General features: G+C 46.7%; 1 protein-coding gene across 5 annotated transcripts in view; it reads left to right on the top strand.

Moving 5' to 3' along the window:
* Positions 1-19,942, top strand: part of TANC1 (tetratricopeptide repeat, ankyrin repeat and coiled-coil containing 1) — a 740,414-nt gene that overhangs the window by 406,105 nt on the left and 314,367 nt on the right. For all 5 annotated transcript variants that reach the window (XM_085645503.1, XM_085645500.1, XM_085645502.1 and 2 more), the window contains one exon: positions 19,425-19,682. In XM_085645503.1, coding sequence (XP_085501629.1) covers positions 19,425-19,682 — 258 coding nt within the window. The remainder of the gene's footprint in view (positions 1-19,424; positions 19,683-19,942) is intronic.

Here is a 19,942-nt window from a genome sequence, read left to right as displayed (position 1 = left end):
AAAGGGAAAAGAAAGACAAGAAAATGAAATAGCAAGGCAGGAAAATTAAAAATGTGATAATTGGAGTGAGAGATGATAGCCTTGGAGAAAAAGAAGCTCTGGATGGCAGCAGACACAGCTACATTTGGGAAGGGTGATTCTACCTCCAGCTCTAGAGAGGTATCTGCCAAGATTCCAGTAGAGCTCGTACACGTGTTTATGCAACGCCTAAGGTTTTTTTTTTTTAATGTTTTGTGAGCATTGAGATTGCTTGTAGGGCACAGGCTTTGAATGGTGTGTCAGCAGCCCGTCACTTTAATAACTTGCTTGTTAATATAATTTATGGCAGTCATGTGGAGAATGCCTGTAGCTGAACAGGTAAACTATGAGTGAACAAAGGAAGCTCTGGTGTGACCTTTTGGGCTGAGGCCAGCTCAGTGCCGTCAGAGATTCAAAGAAATCGAGTGAGTGGATTCAAGATTTTCATGCCCCTAATCAGCTAATGGTCTCCACAGAGTGACCTGAGGAGTGCTGGATCCTTCTTAAGCAATATCTGGCTGATGAAAAGGATCCAGAGACCCTTCGTGTTGGCTGACAAATGGTTGGTGAACAGGGTAAACAAACTTGGAGGAGCATGGTTGTAAGCCAAAAGGAGAGAGCGGCTCTCAAATGACTGGTTCAAATCTGGAGGATAGGGGCAGGACAATTCCCAAGGGTTCGAAGGAGGACATAGGAAAAGAGGAATTTGGTTCCATGTCAGGAACACAAGTATGAGGCAGAACAGGAAGGTTCTTCGAAGCCCAAAGCAATTACTTGTTATACGTGTCACAAGGAGGGGTATTGCTCCATTTGATTGCCCCACCTTTCAGCATCAAGAAACAGGTACTTGTTGTTTGTAGTTTATATTCAGAGGTGCTACCTCTGAAGAGCATAACTTCTATAGTAGTAAGTAGGTCACACTTAGGGTTTTTTTTTCTAGTGTTCAATTTCCCAAGACAATGATTATCAACCGGGATATAAGCTTGATCTCTTTTTATGAGAGAGATGTGGGAGCAGGCTGGTGTAGCCTACTAGTTCTCCATGGCATACTGCCAGCAGATCAACGGGTTAGTGTTCAAGTTTAACAAGACCCTTTAGAACCTGATGGGATTTCTGTTAGAGAATCTCAAGGGGAAGTGGGATCTTCTGTCATATCCCTTATTCGATTATTGAGAGATTTTACAGAAAGAAATTTAGTTTAGTTTCTTCAAACTTCTGTTTAGGCACCCTCTGTGGGACCCACTCAACTTAGACGCAGAATATTGGGAAAGAACTTGTGATTCACCCCCAGGATGATGTGGGGGTATGTGATTTGCCTCAGCAAATTGATCGTTCAGTGCATGGATCAGACTAAGAAAAACCTTCAGGCAAACCAAGAGCTGATGAAGTGATAGACGAGAATGCAACGCTAACTGGACACCAGGAGGGTCAGAAGTTTTTGGTGCTGAAGCCCATTCATCCGAGAGCTTTGGGGGATAAGTGGTGTGGGCAAAGCAACGTAGTTTCAAAAATATGTGAAGTGAACTACTTAGTGGACACGTACCACACAGGAGACAAAAATATATAAGCTGTAACGCTGGTGGGATATTTTAGTGAACATCTTGGCAATGACAGAGAAGGTTGAGGAAAATGGAGAGGTACTGTCTGAGCTATTGCACAGTGATGAAAAGGGTGGTTATTTGGAAGTGGTACAGCTTATTCCTGAGTAGCAACGAGTGTGCATGGAGAAGCTGTTATGGTTTTCCTTTCTGGATGCCCTAACTTTAATGTTGACACCTATATGTATGGATCACTTACATTCCGGGGTATCGTGGCAGTGAAGTTCAAGGTTTGCACAATGTCAAACCGAGTCCAGGAGCATACCAAAGAAAAGGTTGCTAAGATATGGGACTTCGGAGTAATTGAGTTTCCTGTTGTCTTTAAGCCAGTCCACTTGTATTTGTTCCCAGGTAAGGATCCACTAATGCGCATTTTTGTGTGAATGACTTGTCCCTCAATGAGGTGACTAAGACTGATGCACTCCTGATTGCCAGAGCTGATCAGCTAATGGGCTGATTGAGTACCTTTGATTTGACCAGTGGCAGTTGGCAGATCGCATTCGCAGCTAGTACAGAAGGAAAGAGCACATTCTGGAATTTTACCAGTTAAGAGTCATGCCTTTTGGGCTTAAGAATACTCTATACACTTTTGAACATCTAGTGAACTTTTTTCTCTCAGTGATGAAAGAATTCTGTGCAACCTACCTGGATGACATTTCCACCTTTAGCAATTAATGGGAGGACTACCCGAGGCATCTAAAACAGGTATTTGTCAGGGTATATGGAGTGAAACTTACAAGAAAGGCAATCAAATGAAAGCCATGGTGGGCAGTCCCTTGTAGTCTACCTTGAGCATCAAAAGGGCAAAGAAAATGTCCACTAGTTGGATGCCAAGATACAGCCTGTGTTAGAGTGGGAGATTTTCACCACCCACACTCAAGTGAGAGCCTTTCTAGCCTCTCGCGCTCTGAACAGGATCTGACATGTATCCTTTGAAAACTAGAGGTTTGAGTGATGTGGTACTGGCTGGAGTGCTGTCTTTATTTTTAAGTAAATGCATTTAGTACCCAAGGATGTTCTGAATAAAAAGATAAACCCGTAAAATGGGCTACCCAAACACCTACTAGGGTTACCAACTTGGAATGACCATTAGCCCTATCCCTGGTCAGAGTTGAGATAAGGTTGACTGTGAACATAACTGGCAATATTTCTGGAAATGTAGGAACAACGAAGATGGTTTTGAATTAATGGGGACCCCGCTCTCTGTTGACATGGGATAAAAAACCTGCAGCCTTGAACTCCCAAAACAGCCTCCACAAAGAAGGTGGGTACCGGCACACTAGGGTCACAGGGAAGATCTTGGATAAAGCATGTTCACTTTTTTTGACTAAGTGACTCCTCACCCGTTGTGTGATTCTAACATGTCATGGGCAGCTGCACTGGAGCAAACTCGAAGCAGCTGGGTGCCCTTTGTCCATCAAGTTGCCCTCCCACACAGGTCCTTCCTGTCAGCTGGCTCATGGCTCTGCTCCTATGGATTAGGTCACTTTGTTTCAGCGGGCACAGTGAAGGCCCTTGCACAAGCAAGTAGGTCATGATTCTCTTCACAGATCAAGCAGCGCAGCAATTCTAAAGGATTTCTCAGATTTAGACACAGTCTGTAAGGAGAATTACAACCCCTCCTAGTGCTCTTGCTCAGGTTTCGGACTTGAGACTAAACATTGAATGAAATATTTGCTTAGTAGGGCCAGTAGTTATTTTTACTTTTGGGCCAGGCCTTGACAGTTGAGGGCCGAGCCTATTTGAAAGTAAAGCTGAGGCAGATAGAACCGTTTTGGTTTTTTGAAATTTTGACTTACTTTGGATATATTCTTTCCAGAAAGCGGATTAATGAGGTTATGAATGTAACATTCTCTGCTTAGATCTTTACCATGCATATACTGAATTACTGATTTTATTGTATCATGTAAAAAAGCATCAACATTAATGGATGGAGAGTGTACACTAATGGGTGCAATCAATACAGTCCACGTCTGATGCAGGAATGTAAATGTTAATAATTCAAAAAGCTAAAATGCAAGTGCTCTTGTTTGTAGCATAATTGTGCTGTGAAGGATGTCTACATACCAATTACCTTTCTGAGTATATCGATTCTTGATGGTAGAATTGTAAAACGTTGCTAACGTACTTCTGCAGAAACCAAGCTCCCACGTTTGATTCCAGTTCTACTGTCTAGTGAATTAATAGAGTTTGAAGTAGAAAATAGGGGTTAAAACAGTATATTGTGTCATTCTCCACTGAGGCCCTGTGTCTGCCATTTACCTGGCATCTTGGTTCATATGGATTTCAACGTTAGCAAGGAAGTGTCTACTGGCAATAGCTTTTTACAGTCGATGATTGGTCTTGCAACCTTCTGCAACACTGTGTGTTTGTATATGTGTATACATTGGTTCATATAGTTTGTACTTGCAGGATTTTCTCTGAAGAAATCTCATAGTATTGTGGACATAATAGATAGACAGAATGTCACATGCTCAGTTGGCATAGATACTCTTTAGTAGTAGCTCTTCAAAGGGGTGGGAGGCTGTTGGTTCATATATCCTTACCACCACCAAAGCGTGCTTAGCCAAAGGGCTTTGAACTGGAGTATCCTTGTGGTAGAGACAGTAGGTATGCGTGTTTGTGATAAGCTTTGTTGTATAGATGGTGTGTCGTGCTCTGGAGGGTTTGTTTGTTCTACAGTAGAGCACATGTGTAGTATAAAACAACTATATAGTGGTGGTAGCTTAGTAGAGGTATTGGAACTGTTAAACCGATTTGGTGTGGGTAGTGGGTCTTATGCTCTGCTGCTCAGTTGATAAAGGTATCTCTACAATAGAGTCTGTAGTCAGGATGGATCTAAGGACCTTGCCTCATACTAGTATGCTGCCAGACAGATTGGTTAGATGTTCTGTGTTTTGTCTGTGAGTGTGGGTTGTGGCGTGATGAACCACTCATAGTATGGTTTTGTTTGGCACTCTTCACTAGCACCAGTGATGATTTAGAAGGGTTGACATGGTACAGTTGTTGCTTTTAAGAAATTGGCACTACCAGGTATGGAAATATGATTGCAATTACATTCTTTGCATGCACATATGTTAGTGTTGAAGCCAGTGTATGCCACATACAATTATGTTGACTTTGCATGTTATATAAGCATAATGTGGGAGACATGCATGTGACACAGGTTTTGCCATTCTGACTGTGTATAATTGGCTGACACTTGTGGTTAATGTAGTGGCTGCCTAAGAGCAGCTTAGAATGTTTCATAAAAACAGATATTGCAAGTGACTTGGCAGAATATATTTTGGTGATGTGCCTTCTGAAGATGTTAGAAACCGGAAGGAGAGCTGAAAGAATATAGTTTAATCATGGACTTGTGCTCATTACTGGAGTTTATTTCTGTGTCCTTTTTAGCTAGTCACCCAAAGTATAGGTTATGGGTAAGCTTTAGGAGTCAAGTTACTTACATGTTTGTGGTCATATAATTGACTTACGAAACGGGCTGCAGAGTGAAACATGAGAGGTATTAATGCAGTATGCCTGTACAAGAGTAACATTTCTCTTAAAAGTTGCTTAAATGGAAGAGGTGAAACCAGTTCTCATACATCACTAAATTAAACTCCATGTTGCACATAAATCAGTGGTGATATAGAGACCCTAAATAGTTCAGGGTGGTTTGGTTTCCCGTGAAGTCTAAACTACATAGTGTGGAACATAGCTGATTACAATGAAAAAGTTTACTCGTAAACAATGTGGCGGTTCTTTATGATGTAAAATCATTTGAAATATTATTGGGTTTACTTTAATTTTAAAGTCACAGAGAACCAATGCATAATTCTGCACTTACTAAACATACTGATTCCGCTCTTGGTACTAATCTACTCAATAAACTATTTTCTGCTATTTATTTTGTAGAATCTCTGTTCAGTTTTTCTCTGTGTGGTTGCGCACAACCCTCTTTGCAGCATTGCCCAAACCTCTCTGCAGCTTTAACCTTTGCAGCAAACCTAAATTTAGTTCTGGCCCAGGACTGTTTTGCTGTTTTCAAGAAATATACTTGTATATACATAGGGGTGATTTGTACCACCCCCTTCATCCATTGGCATGTTCATTTGGCATTTATATTTAGATTCTACTTACAGTTTACAGCAAGGGCCAACTAGGCAACACACCTCAGCTATTAGCTCTGTTGCACTTTGATTAAAGCAAAAACCAAAGGAAATGATGGACGGAGTGTTGAACATTGCAAGCACTCACCCCCAGTCAACTGATCTGGGTTTAATCCATCACCGTTCTTTAGCCCACTCTGCCACCCCAGTTCAGACATAGCCATATGCAAATCAGTCTGACCCTGTGCCTCATGGGAACAGTCCATCCCGAACTGCCAAGCCATGTCTTCCCTGGACCGAAAACAAGCTTCCTAGGACCAGTTTCTGGCATTTCAGCCGTCTTCAGCCAGGCTTTCTTGAATCCAGTGGCAAAGTGAGCAAGGGACTCACGTCTGAGCATACCCTGCCGACTTATGGCAAACAAAGCAAAAACCAAAGGAAATGATGGACGGAGTGTTGAACATTGCAAGCACTCACCCCCAGTCAACTGATCTGGGTTTAATCCACCACCGTTCTTTAGCCCACTCTGCCACCCCAGTTCAGACATAACCATATACAAATCAGTCTGACCCTGTGCCTCATGGGAACAGTCCAGCCCGAACTGCCAAGCCATGTCTTCCCTGGACCAGAAACAAGCTTCCTAGGACCGGTTTCTGGCATTGGCAGAGTGGGCTAAAGAACGGTGGTGGATTAAACCCAGATCAGTTGACTGGGGGTGAGTGCTTGCAATGTTCAACACTCCGTCCATCATTTCCTTTGCTTTTGCTTTGTTCGCCATAAGTTGGCAGGGTATGCTCAGACGTGAGTCCCTTGCTCACTTTGCCACTGGATTCAAGCAAGCCTGGCTGAAGACGGCTGAAATGCCAGAAACCGGTCCTAGGAAGCTTGTTTCCGGTCCAGGGAAGACATGGCTTGGCAGTTCGGGCTGGACTGTTCCCATGAGGCACAGGGTCAGACTGATTTGTGTATGGCCATGTCTGAACTGGGGTGGCAGAGTGGGCTAAAGAACGGTGGTGGATTAAACCCAGATCAGTTGACTGGGGGTGAGTGCTTGCAATGTTCAACACTCAGTCCATCATTTCCTTTGGTTTTGCTTTGTTCGCCATAAGTTAGCAGGGTATGCTCAGACGTGAGTCCCTTGCTCACTTTGCCACTGGATTCAAGCAAGCCTGGCTGAAATGCCAGAAACTGGTCCTAGGAAGATTGTTTCCGGTCCAGGGAAGACATGGCTTGGCAGTTCGGGCTGGACTGTTCCCATGAGGCACAGGGTCAGACTGATTTGCATATGGCCATGTCTGAACTGGGGTGGCAGAGTGGGCTAAAGAACGGTGGTGGATTAAACCCAGATCAGTTGACTGGGGGTGAGTGCTTGCAATGTTCAACACTCCGTCCATCATTTCCTTTGGTCGCACTTTGATTAAAGGCATTGTCCTGATTACTTGTGCTCATCCATGCACATCCACCGAAAAATAGTCCAATTCAGGTCCGTGGAAGGTAGGCCAAATATTGCTTCTTTTCATTTCTTTTGTTTTTTTCTGTATGTTTGCCTTTAACAATGGTAGTTAGCTTAGTGTATTACTGTTGTACCATTTCAAGATGGCAAAGTGTTGGTGGGTGAGTAGCACATTCAGAAAAGGGAAATACTTGTGGGAGGGCGGGCCGGATAAACAGACGCGGAGGCTGAATATAGTGAGCCAGTGGATAGGTTTTTATTTTGACATCAGGTGATATGGCCGGTGGTTCAGATATCAGGGACTCTTGATGTGGTCTTCGGATCTCTTCTGCTTCGTCTTCTTCTCTGCGGTCTTCTCCCCCGGTGGCTTGCTCCAGTCTGGTCGGGATGGATTCCCCAGGGAGGCTCATGAGAGGGATAAAGAAAAGCGGAAGGCCGTCAGGGCTTTTGTTCTCTTTGAACTCTTCCAAGAGAGATAGATCCGACACCGCACCCGTGTGGGGGTTGTGGGGTTTGACCAGTGAAGGGCGCTCCACCCAGGGACCAAAAGGGGGCTTTGAGGAATGAGGAAAGGAAAGACCCGATCACCATCTATTGTCACCACCCAGGGGGGGGGAAAGGAGTTTGCAGCTTTGAACAATCAATGAGGGAGGAAAGATTGAGAGACGTTTCGATACTGCAGCACTGCACCACCACCGCTACAACACACTACACCCTGTGGTCCTATCACCACCCACCTCCCAGTTACGCCTGCCCGTCTACCACCCTCTTCCCCGTCCCGTGTCCCCGCCGTTTAGCCACTCACCGGCCCCGCCGCAACACTTCCTGGTTGCGGCCGCTCTCCAGCCTCCTCCTGTGGGGTCCACCAGTCCTCGCACCACGCCTCGTCCGGACCCTCTGCGGTTTCCTCCTCTTCGGTCCTCTGCAACCTCGCGCTTACTCCTCGGTCCTCCGGCTCCTCGGTCTGCTCTTCCCCGCTCTCTGTTTCGCTTCGGTCCTCTTCTCGTTCTCGTTCCGCCTTCGCTGCTTCCTCCGTCTCCCGTCTCTCTCCGGCACAAGTGCGCCCGACTCCTCTCTCGGTCCTCCTTTTCACCTGCAGTAAAGAAGGACATCCGGGTTTAATCCCTCCCCCTTCCGGGTCACTCCTGTCGGAGCCAGGACCTGCTCGCCTCTGAGGGTCACGGGGCGGAGTCCGCCTCCGGAATGGGAATGGCCGATCGTGGGAGTTCTCGAGGACTGCTTCCCCAGGCTGAGTCCACAGGTAGGAGCGGGGAAGGGGCGTCGGCCTTGCAATGTCCGGGGATCTCTCACATCCCTTTTCCCTTGCTGTCTTTCTACTGGGGGTGTCACAGGGATAGCGGGAAAGGAAGTCCACGTTGGTTTGGTCTGCACCTTTCCTATGCAGGGTGTGGAATCTATAGGGTTGTAAAGACAAAAACCACCTCAGTATTCTTTCATTGTTTCCTTTGTTGCGGGCGAGCCATTCCAAGGGGGCATGGTCAGTAAAAAGGGTGAACTCTCGTCCCTCGAGGTAATATTTCAAAGAGTCAATAGCCCATTTGATGGCTAGGGCTTCTTTTTCTATGACGGCATAGTTCCGTTCCCGGGGGTACAGTTTCCGGCTAAGGTACAAGATGGGTTTTTCTTCCCCCTGGTCGTTCTTCTGGGATAACACGGCCCCCAGACCCTGGTCCGATGCATCGGTTTGGAGTATAAAGGGCAAGGAAAAGTCAGGACTGGCTAATACCGTGTCTGCTGTTAGGGTGGATTTCAAAGCGAGAAAGGACTGTACTACCTCGGGGCTGGGATCCCTCAGTCTGGCTTCGGTTTTCACGGACTTTCGTAGTAGGTCGGTGAGAGGAGCGGCTAGGTGGGAGAAGCGAGGTATAAACCTCCTATAGTACCCTAGTAAACCCAGAAATGCTCTCAGTGCTTTTGCGGAACGTGGGAAGGGTATCTGGGATATGGCTGCCAGTTTTTTATCTTGAGGCCTAATCATACCTTCCCCAAGTAAATAGCCAAGATAGTGTACCGTTTGGGCAGCTAAGTGACTCTTCGCCGGGTTTATTTTAAACCCATATTTCCCCAAGGTTTGGACCACTCTATATAGATGGGACAGATGCTGCTCCCAGGTTTCGCTGTAGACTATGATGTCATCAATATATGCCCCAGCATACCGTTCGTGGGGTCGCAGGATGAGATTCATAGCCCGCTGAAATGTGGCGGGAGCCCCGTGTAAACCAAAAGGTAACATGACAAATTGATATAGGCCATCAGGGGTGGAAAACGCTGTTTTTTCTCGGTCTTGTTTGCGCAGAGGGATTTGCCAGTACCCTTTGCACAAATCAAGGGTGCTGACGTACTTAGCTCTTCCTATCCTCTCCACCATTTCATCCACACGAGGTAAGGGATAGGTATCGAACTCGGACACCTTATTGACTTCCCTAAAATCAATGCAGAAACGCACCGAACCATCAGGCTTCGGTACGAGCACAATAGGTGAGTTCCACTCGCTCACCGAGGGTTCTATGACCCCCATTTGCAACATTTGGTGGACTTCACTGCGTATGACCTGTCGGCGGGCCTCAGGGACACGATAAGGTCTTAGGCGTACCACCTTCCCGGGGACGGTTTTGAGGGCGTGTTCTACCACAGAGGTCTTTCCCGGAGTGTTGGAAAATACATCTTGTAACGGGAGTAGGGAGTTTATCAGCATAGCGGCTTTGTCGCCCGGCACCTCCTTATCTATACACTGGCAGTATAAAGGGGTTTGGGGTACGTTCAGGGAGGTTAATATAGGAAGGGGTCCCTCCCATTTCTTTAAGAGATTTACATGATACACTTGGGATGTGCCTCTCTGTTTATCCAACTCGATTTTATAGGTAACGGGGGTCACTTTTTCTAGAATCAAGTAGGGTCCCTGCCACTGACCCAACAGCTTATGGTCAGAAGACGACATCAGCAGGAGTACAGCATCCCCTACATTGAAGGACCTATCCTTTGTTCTTTTATTATATTGGGATCTTTGGGCCTCTTGTGCTTTTTCCATATTGTTTCGCACGATAGTGCGGATCTGTCCCAGATGGGTTTTCAGGTTTGAGGCATAATCAATCAGGGGTGTACTACTGTTAGGTTCGGTTTCCCAGGCCTCCCGGGCCATGTCTAACAGGGATCGGGGTTGGTGTCCATATAATAACTCAAAGGGGGAGAACCCCGTGCTTTTCTGGGTTTGGCAGCGGATGGCATACAAGGCTAGGGGTAACAGATCCTCCCACCGTTTGGTTTCAAGGTCGAGGAGTTTTTTGAGGGTAGTTTTCAGAGTGGCATTATACCGCTCCACCAATCCATCCGTTTGGGGATGGTATGCCGCTGTTCTTATTTGCTTGACTCCCAACTGAGTACATACTTGCTTCATGACCTTTGACATAAACGGGGTTCCTTGGTCCGTAAGGACCTCTTTTGGGAAACCTACCCGAGAGAACACTGTAATCATGGCCTTGGCTATGGCCGTAGCGTTTGGGTGTCGTAGAGCTATGGCCTCAGGGAACCGCGTCGCGTAATCGACGAGGACCAGCACGTACCGACATCCGCTTCGGGAAGGTAAGAGGGGACCAATGACGTCCATACCCACTCGACGAAATGGTTCGTCGAGAATGGGTAGGGGATGCAAGGGAGCTCGGGGTGGGCGGTATCGGCTATTTAGTTGGCATACCGGGCACTCCCGACAGTACATCTTTACTTTCTTGTAAATACCTGGCCAGTAGAACTGTCGGGTGATTAACTGTTCCGTTTTCTCCTCCCCGAAATGCCCCCCTAAGAGATGACTATGTGCCAAATAGAGGACCTTTTCTTGGAACGGGGAAGGGATCAGTAACTGAGGGTTGCTGTGGGGATCTGCCTTCCGATACAGAAGCCCATTTCTGACAAAGAAATAAGGACATACGTGCAATGGATCTTCCTGCGCCAGGGCTTTACTCCAGGCTTCCTGTAGGACCGGGTCTTCCTGTTGGGCCGTAAGGAATTGACGATTGTGCTCCCACGGATTTTCAATTGGAAGAGCTGGAAGGGCGCATAGGAGTTTCCCTTTTTCCTTTCTTTTTTGGTTTCGGGATCTCCGGGTTTTGGAAGGGGGCCACTCGGGATTTTCTTCTTGGGAGAAAGGGGCAGTGTTCAACCAGTCTTTGTCCGAAGGCGGGGCTTCCTGGAGTAAAGCGGGCAAATGGGGATAGTCATTGCCTAGGATGACCTGTTCTGGGAGGCGCTGAATGAGGCCCACTTTTAACGCTGACCCCGGATCCGTGGAAGTTTGAACCTGGACATGGGTTGTGGGATACGTCTTAGTGTCTCCATGGACACATTGGATGTTCACAGTTCCTTCCACCGGTCCGATTCGGGTTCCCAAATCCTGGGGGCGTATCACACTCTGTCGACATCCTGTATCCGCAAGGGCCGTCATTCGTTGTCCGTTGACAGCCACTTCACAGCGATAAGGAGGGTTAGCATTCTTCGGGAGAAGGCAATAGAAGTTCCTGGTCATGCCAATTTCCATTGGCTCCTCTTTTTGTGGGCAAAACCGAGCTATGTGACCCAGTCCTCCACATCCGTAACACTGAGGTCCAGGGGCTGAGGCTCGCACCACCGGGAGTCCAGGAGGTCTGAAGATAGGGGGTCCGGGGATGATGGTGACGGGGTCTGGTTTTCTGTTGAGTAGAGGTCTGGGAGGTCGATGGGCCCCGCTTGAGCCAGGTTTCCAGTTTGTCTCTTCCCGTCCTTTTTGCACTTCCTGTGCTCTGTTGTAGGCACTGGCAATGTCCACAGCAATTTCCAACGTAAGGTGTGCATGTTGCCTTACCCATCTTTGTATTGGGGGATGGAGTGAGGTCAGGTATTGTTCTAAGTAGACCTTGGCCATTATCTCTTCTTTCGTGGCGGTAGTGGGCTTTAACCACCGATCCGCCATGTCTCTCACCCGGAAATATAGGGCCCTAGGGGTTTCTTGGGGTCCTTCCTTTATCTGGCGTAGCTTCATCCTATAACACTCGTCGTCCACTCCTAACCGTTCCATGATGCATTGTTTGATATCTGCATATGGGGTTGTACCCAGGATGTTAGCGGCTTGGTAGGATGCTTGTAATTCTCCAGACAGGAGAGGTCCCAGGTATTGTCCCCATTTATCTGCTGGCCAGGCGGCGGCCAGAGCCATCCGTTCAAAATTGTTAAAGAAATATTCAGGATCCTCCCCGGCTACGTACTTTTGCAGTATCACCGACGGGAGGGTACTCGGACCTCTTTGCTGTCCCAACACGTCGGCAATCTTCCCCATAGCCGTGTCATGCGTCTGTCCCTGATTGGTAAGGGCCTGTTGCAGCTTTCCCCGGTCTTCTTCTACGATGGTGAGAAATTTCTCCATGGCCTTCCCCAGGCTTTCTTGGTTATCCGCCATTCGGGCGATTACAGCCTCCATGTCTCCGGTGGATCCCACTTCTGACACCACTTGTGGGAGGGCGGGCCGGATAAACAGACGCGGAGGCTGAATATAGTGAGCCAGTGGATAGGTTTTTATTTTGACATCAGGTGATATGGCCGGTGGTTCAGATATCAGGGACTCTTGATGTGGTCTTCGGATCTCTTCTGCTTCGTCTTCTTCTCTGCGGTCTTCTCCCCCGGTGGCTTGCTCCAGTCTGGTCGGGATGGATTCCCCAGGGAGGCTCATGAGAGGGATAAAGAAAAGCGGAAGGCCGTCAGGGCTTTTGTTCTCTTTGAACTCTTCCAAGAGAGATAGATCCGACACCGCACCCGTGTGGGGGTTGTGGGGTTTGACCAGTGAAGGGCGCTCCACCCAGGGACCAAAAGGGGGCTTTGAGGAATGAGGAAAGGAAAGACCCGATCACCATCTATTGTCACCACCCAGGGGGGGGGAAAGGAGTTTGCAGCTTTGAACAATCAATGAGGGAGGAAAGATTGAGAGACGTTTCGATACTGCAGCACTGCACCACCACCGCTACAACACACTACACCCTGTGGTCCTATCACCACCCACCTCCCAGTTACGCCTGCCCGTCTACCACCCTCTTCCCCGTCCCGTGTCCCCGCCGTTTAGCCACTCACCGGCCCCGCCGCAACACTTCCTGGTTGCGGCCGCTCTCCAGCCTCCTCCTGTGGGGTCCACCAGTCCTCGCACCACGCCTCGTCCGGACCCTCTGCGGTTTCCTCCTCTTCGGTCCTCTGCAACCTCGCGCTTACTCCTCGGTCCTCCGGCTCCTCGGTCTGCTCTTCCCCGCTCTCTGTTTCGCTTCGGTCCTCTTCTCGTTCTCGTTCCGCCTTCGCTGCTTCCTCCGTCTCCCGTCTCTCTCCGGCACAAGTGCGCCCGACTCCTCTCTCGGTCCTCCTTTTCACCTGCAGTAAAGAAGGACATCCGGGTTTAATCCCTCCCCCTTCCGGGTCACTCCTGTCGGAGCCAGGACCTGCTCGCCTCTGAGGGTCACGGGGCGGAGTCCGCCTCCGGAATGGGAATGGCCGATCGTGGGAGTTCTCGAGGACTGCTTCCCCAGGCTGAGTCCACAGGTAGGAGCGGGGAAGGGGCGTCGGCCTTGCAATGTCCGGGGATCTCTCACAATACGTTTTTGTGTTTAGCTTTGCTACTGTTAAATATGGTAGTAGGATGGACAGTGTTTATATAAGATCTGAATTTGTCTAATTGTCTACTTTCAGCCTTCTATACTATAAAGTATATCATCAGTGTGTAGCCTAACACCAGTGGTTTGATGATGGAAGGACACATTATAAGGTGTTTTAGTTTGCCCATGAAGATGTTCACAAAGGATTCAGCCATCTGGGTAGCCATAGAAGTGCCTTGTATCTGCAGTGACAGTTTTTACTATTGCAAGTAATAGTTTTTACTATTGCAAGTAACAATTTTTAATTTAAAAATGTCTGGCTATGTTGGTAAAGGCTTTAGTTATTGGCTTTTAAATGGTTCTTTTGTTAAGAGCTTCACATAGTGCCATAAGACCATCCTCGTGTGCTATATTGATTTACAGTGAAGTAATATGAAAGATATGTCCCTAGGAGAGTGTCATCATCAGATGTGAAGGTCTGGTTTAAATGTTCAATTATCTAAGACATGTGACTGAAATCCTTAACAAATGATGGAAGTTCATGGAAGAAAACGAGGTGGAGTTCAGTTTAACATAATAAATATATTCTGTCAGTGGCTGATTACCAGGGACGATGGGACGGCCAGGGTTGTTCCTTTTGTGTATTTCGGGAACAATGACTCTTGGGTATAGGTCTTGGATGAACAAGTACATCAACTGCTGTTTCATCAGTGAGATTTGGCTCCTGTTTTACAACCACATATATCATTTTCTTGTTCAAGCCTTCTGTGAAATCTATTTATACAGGTTTGTTAGTAGTGGTGTCTATTAATTGTCTCACTCTTTAGTGTAATCACTTACTTTAATAGCAACCACTGCAACACCATTATCTGCTTGTTTTTATGATGACATCCATTCTTTGTTAAACTGGTGGGATATTTTCTTTTTTCTCAGTTAATGTTATCAAAAATCCTTTTTGGTGTTGAGTCCTTGATGAGTTTGCTGAAAAACAAGAATATGTGTTTTAGAAACAGGATAATTTTCTAACATTTTGCTAATAGCAGTCCTTTTTTTATTGTATATTGTTTTTGGATTTTATATCTGTTTCTGGTTCGATGGTCATTGCAGTCTTTTTTTTTTTTTTGAAAAACCTTTATTGACATTTCAACCAATAACAAGTATGGGCCTACAACCCCCGGGGCCGGCCGCTAAGTAACAGAAATCAATATTTATCACAGGCAGCACCTCGGGGAGCAGAATCTCCATGCTGGTATACTCTCGGCCACTGAACAGCCCAAGTAGGAGACCAGGATACAAAAGGTTTTCATTTTATAATAAGGGAGGATGGAAGGATCAGGTGCCAAACAGTTTCCCGGCAGCAAGAAATGGCAGGTAGAATAATAAACGTCAACAATAAACAGCAATTTATCTAGTCAATGGCGCTGAAACTAAAAGTTCAGGATGTGGAGGAATATCACGGCCATTTGCGCCTGCAGTCCCCTGCCCTAAAACCCAGAAAACACCACGGGAATTGTGGCACACATGAAAACGCAGCGATTAACGACGAAGGAGTTCTACCATGCTGATCCCAGAAAAGAAAGACAAAGAAGTATAAGAGAAGAAAAAGGAGGCCATGGAAAAAAAGGGGTTAAAGACTAAAGGATCCCCTCCCCCAACCCCCCACCCTGCACCTCTGCAGATGAGTACGGCCCCCCCCCCCCCCCAGCAGCGTGCCTGTCGCCCCGGAACCAGACCCGAAATATAGAAGAAACAGAGAAAGAGGAGTAAGAAAAGAACCCCACCAGACGGGGGGGTAGAGAGAATATTAATAAACTGGAGGAGGGCCTTCAAAACATGCCCCCGGCTTCTCCCTCCCGCACAATTTGTTTCCCCCCAAAGCAAACAATAAGCAACACAGAATCGACCAAATCAAAGAAGAATGGGGAGCATTATGCGCCTATTACACTAACAGTTATGCCGTGAGAGCACGCAACCCCTGAGCCCGCCCGCCTATTAGATGACCACCTCTGAAGGATCAGCCTTATCCTTGGCCACTCTTTGCGAATCTACCCATGCATACCCATCGACCCAGTGCCATGTCCAATGCTACAAAGAAGAGGAGCGTCCAAAAAAGAACAGGAAGCGACACACACAGGTAGGGTGGAAGTCTCTGATCACCAACACAGTCAGCAGTATGGAGAGTCGTCTTTCCCAGTGCTGCCCCAGGATCTGCACTGCACACAAGGTCCAAGAAGGCGAAATCAGCCAGAGCAGGCGACCGTTGCTGGAATGTTGCCTGGGTTGCCGGAGGCCGCGCACGGGACAAGGCCACCCCCCCCCACTCAGGTCCAAGACCTCCGGGACAGACCAGACCGACAGCCAGCCGATCACACGTTGAGATACTGTCCGGAGTTTCCAGCTGGTCACTATCCACAGGGCCGGCCACGACACTGTCCTCCTGTGTGCGGTGTAGGAAGTCCCCGTGTACCTGGGGACAGGCAGGCATCAACTGTTCCGACGCTGATGCCACCCCATCGAGCTTACTCCCCAATACCCAGGCGCCGTGAACCAAGGTGGAATGAAGGGCACCGAGAGCCTCGAGAAGATCACCATACCCCAGCACAGCTCTCGGCGCTCGCTCCGCTACGCTCCTCATAGTCGCACACTTCCAATCGTGCTGCGACCCAGTGTACAGGATGGTAGACTTCGTCCTGTCAAGATGGCCGCTGGGTAGGTCCAACCCAGATTGGGACCAGGACTCAGGGACAAGCGCCTCAGGTTCCATGTCACTGGAGTCAGGGTTTCGGGGGCAGGCAAAAAATATACCCGGTGTGTGGTCACGGGCAGCAATCATCCCCACCACGGATCTGCCCCCGCGAAAATCCGGGAGCAGTCCGCCAGAATCAGGGCGAGTTGCGGGCGGCGGCCGGGCAGCTCACCGGCGAAGGCTGAGGCAATCACCGGGGAATCTTGGATTAGCCACCTCGGGCATGCACTCGTTCCGCTACGCTTAGTGGTAGGAACGACCACGGCGAAATGTAGGCCGATATTCTCACCGCTCCGGTTGGTCCGACTCCACCCAGTCACCAAAGGCCGCTGTTGTTGAACTGCCGCCCGGCCATGTTATCCACTCGAGGTCCCGGTTCCAGGGTTGCACAGGCCGCAAACTTTAAATGGACATTTCTCCGGCGATACTGCCGCCAGAAACTTCGGAGTCACACGATCGGTTGCCGCTCTCATTCACCAACACGGGCATATAGCGCAGGCTAAGGATCTCATGCAGGATATCTGTGCGGGATGCGGAGGTTCACGGAGCCGGGAGCCTACGCTGCCGTCCCGGTCGCCATCTTGGCTCCTCCCCCCGGTCATTGCAGTCTTGATGTCACTTGCATTTTTCTTTAGACCTTGAGCAGAGACACTGTCATCTTTAGCCTGCCTATTTTTGTGCTCTGATTTTCCCCCTGTTCGTGGCTGTCTGAGCCTGCTTAACACTATGCTCAACCTTAAATAAATAAATTATTAAAAGTGTAAATGAGGGTTGTTAATCTAAAAAGATCTTTATGAGAGAGTAGTTGTGAAAAGAAACTGCATGAGAGAAATTGCACACATGCTAAATTGTGAATTATTTTTTCAGTGCCCAGTATTGAAGGATTACTAATGGGCTGTCATAGACACTCGAGTTCACGGTAGGGAGGCAAGACATAGGGACCATTGAGACTAGCCTGCTTGGCATACAAAAATGACCCAAAAGAAAGAACGTAACAACTTAATCTATGGGCTTAGTGTTGTTGCTGGCCAAACGTGCAGTTACGATGAAGTGGAAGGTAACAACACCTCCCGCATTAGATAGTTGGAGGAAGGAGCTAGTACACTAGGCAGACCTAGAAAGCATTGTGCTTTGTAGTGAAGAATGAAGGAGTCTCTGTAAGAAGCTGATTGCAGGACAGTGAAATGAACTAACTTAGGTTTGATGATGGAAGGAACAACGACAACATGCCACCCTGAGGCATTGATAGAACACCTCATGGGGACAGATCAAACTAACGACAACACTACTGCCTAAAATGAAAAACGTATAAGCAATAGCAGCAGCAATCCATGTACAATAACTGTTAGTGAAGACCCATCTGCACAGAGGTGGAAACGGTGTAAGGTGGAGATCCTAAGCTAAATACAACTCCTTGGAATCTTACTACCCCTCTTAGAAGGTTGTCTGGTGGACCTGGACAATATGTGACCTTATTAGAACGTTTAACAATATACTCTCCAGAGGAGAATGCGTGGAACTAAGGGAGGGAAGGGATGGTGAGACATTTGTGGTATGCTTATTATCGTATGGTTTTGTGTTGACTGTTACACTCTTTCAATCATGGACTTGTTAAACAGTTTTTGTACTTAATGAAATAATGATAATGCTAAAAAAAAAAATGGTTAAAACAAAATAAATTTTTTCAAATAAGCCGAATTATCATGAAAAATGCGCAAATTATTTGAAATATATTTGGACAGGATCATGCATGAAAATGAACACTAGGGCATACCTTGCTCCCACAAACACAAGCCAGGTACTATAAACTTCAAACAAAAAAATGTCACTCTGTCTCTTGCATTTCCTTTGAGAGATTTTATGTGTCATGTGTCCTGCAAGTGAAAACTATTTGAAATAGCTTGATAGCGAAAAGACAAAAAAAATGCTGGATTTCACAGAGTTATTTAAAATTGCATCTGGGCTCAATACACAGATGTGCGCATGCAAAGTACATTCGATTTTTGAGTTCTTTTCTTATGCTTTTCTAGTTATGCAGGTTAGAAAATTCAAGATTCTGATTATAAACAACCATTTTTGCCTACTTGTTTAAAAAACTGTTGTCTGCAATAACAAATAAAATATTAGTTACCTTAACATTTTCATTAAACTCTCAAACTGATGTTTGTTATGCAACATGATATTTTATGGGTAGGTTAATTTATCACCTTGTTCAACTAATAGGCTATTTTTTAATGAGTATGCAGGTTTTGTAAATATTTCACCGTTTTTTTTTTTAAATCTGTTTATTGACATTTTGAGAACAAACAGACAAATGAGCAACAAAGCCTTCACAGGTTTATGCATCCGACCAATAGCAATGGTTCAAGAGTAAAAAGTCATCAGAGCATTAAAACAAACATGAGTTTGAAAGGCATGACCCCCTCAATAATGTCGCATCGGGCTGAGCTTACAAGAAAGCATGGTAAGTTATTGATGTTTGGCATATAGTTTCACATAACATCTTCCGCGGATTGTTGTTAAAGGTTTTACTTCTGTCCTAGGTGCAAGTGGTCATGCCATCCGGTGTGATGCAATTTACCTGATTATGTGAAGTCGGATTGGATACATATTCCTTTTAATTTTGCCTAGCTCTGTTGAAAATTAACACCTACGTGAGCTCTACCAAATGTTTATTTTTCTCTTTATGTGGTTGTCATGCTCCATTCTTGCAGCTGTGAGCAGTTTTGTTCTCCATTTACACACTGTTTTTTTAATTGTCCTGAAAGGTGTGATGTGAATTCTTGATGATAAATGTTGAAATAGTAAGACTTTTTTTTTTAATAGCAGGAGCTCTGAATACTTCAAAATTAAACCGATTACTCTTTCAATGGTTTCAGTGATATATTTTCTCTGCCACAGCAACCATCACAAGTTCATCGGAGAATGATGACAGAAGTGGTTCCAGCCTAGAATGGAGCAAGGATGGAAGTTTAAGAGCAGGCGGCCATCATGGAACCGTTGCAGATCGGAGGACGGACAACTGCTCGCCTGTCGAGGAAGAGTCGCCTGGGTCCTTGGAGAGTCTGTCCAAACCAGAAGCTCCTGTTAGAGATGGGCCTGTTCCTTATACACCGAGCAGCAGCTCCCTGGCCATGCAGAGGCCTAACTCAGTTGCAGGTAAAAGGGATATGTTTGATTATTGGAATGCTTGTCTTGCATGTCAAAATGTCCTTTATAAAGGTGAAAACAATAATGCCAACACTTGGCTCATGTTATGTACTACTTGTGGTCTTTATCCTCGATATGTGCACGTTTTTCAAGCTACATTAAATTGTTTCTTTAATATTATACAAAAGGTATTTCAAAACAGTATAATTTCATTGTGGAAAACTCATTTCATATTAAGTTCTTATCACCCGTGTACATCCAGCACCAAA

This window comes from Triturus cristatus, chromosome 3_1, assembly GCF_964204655.1.
Source record: "Triturus cristatus chromosome 3_1, aTriCri1.1, whole genome shotgun sequence".
Lineage (NCBI taxonomy): Eukaryota > Metazoa > Chordata > Amphibia > Caudata > Salamandridae > Triturus > Triturus cristatus.
Note: the sequence above shows the minus strand (reverse complement) of the source record. Positions and strands in the feature narration are given on the sequence as shown.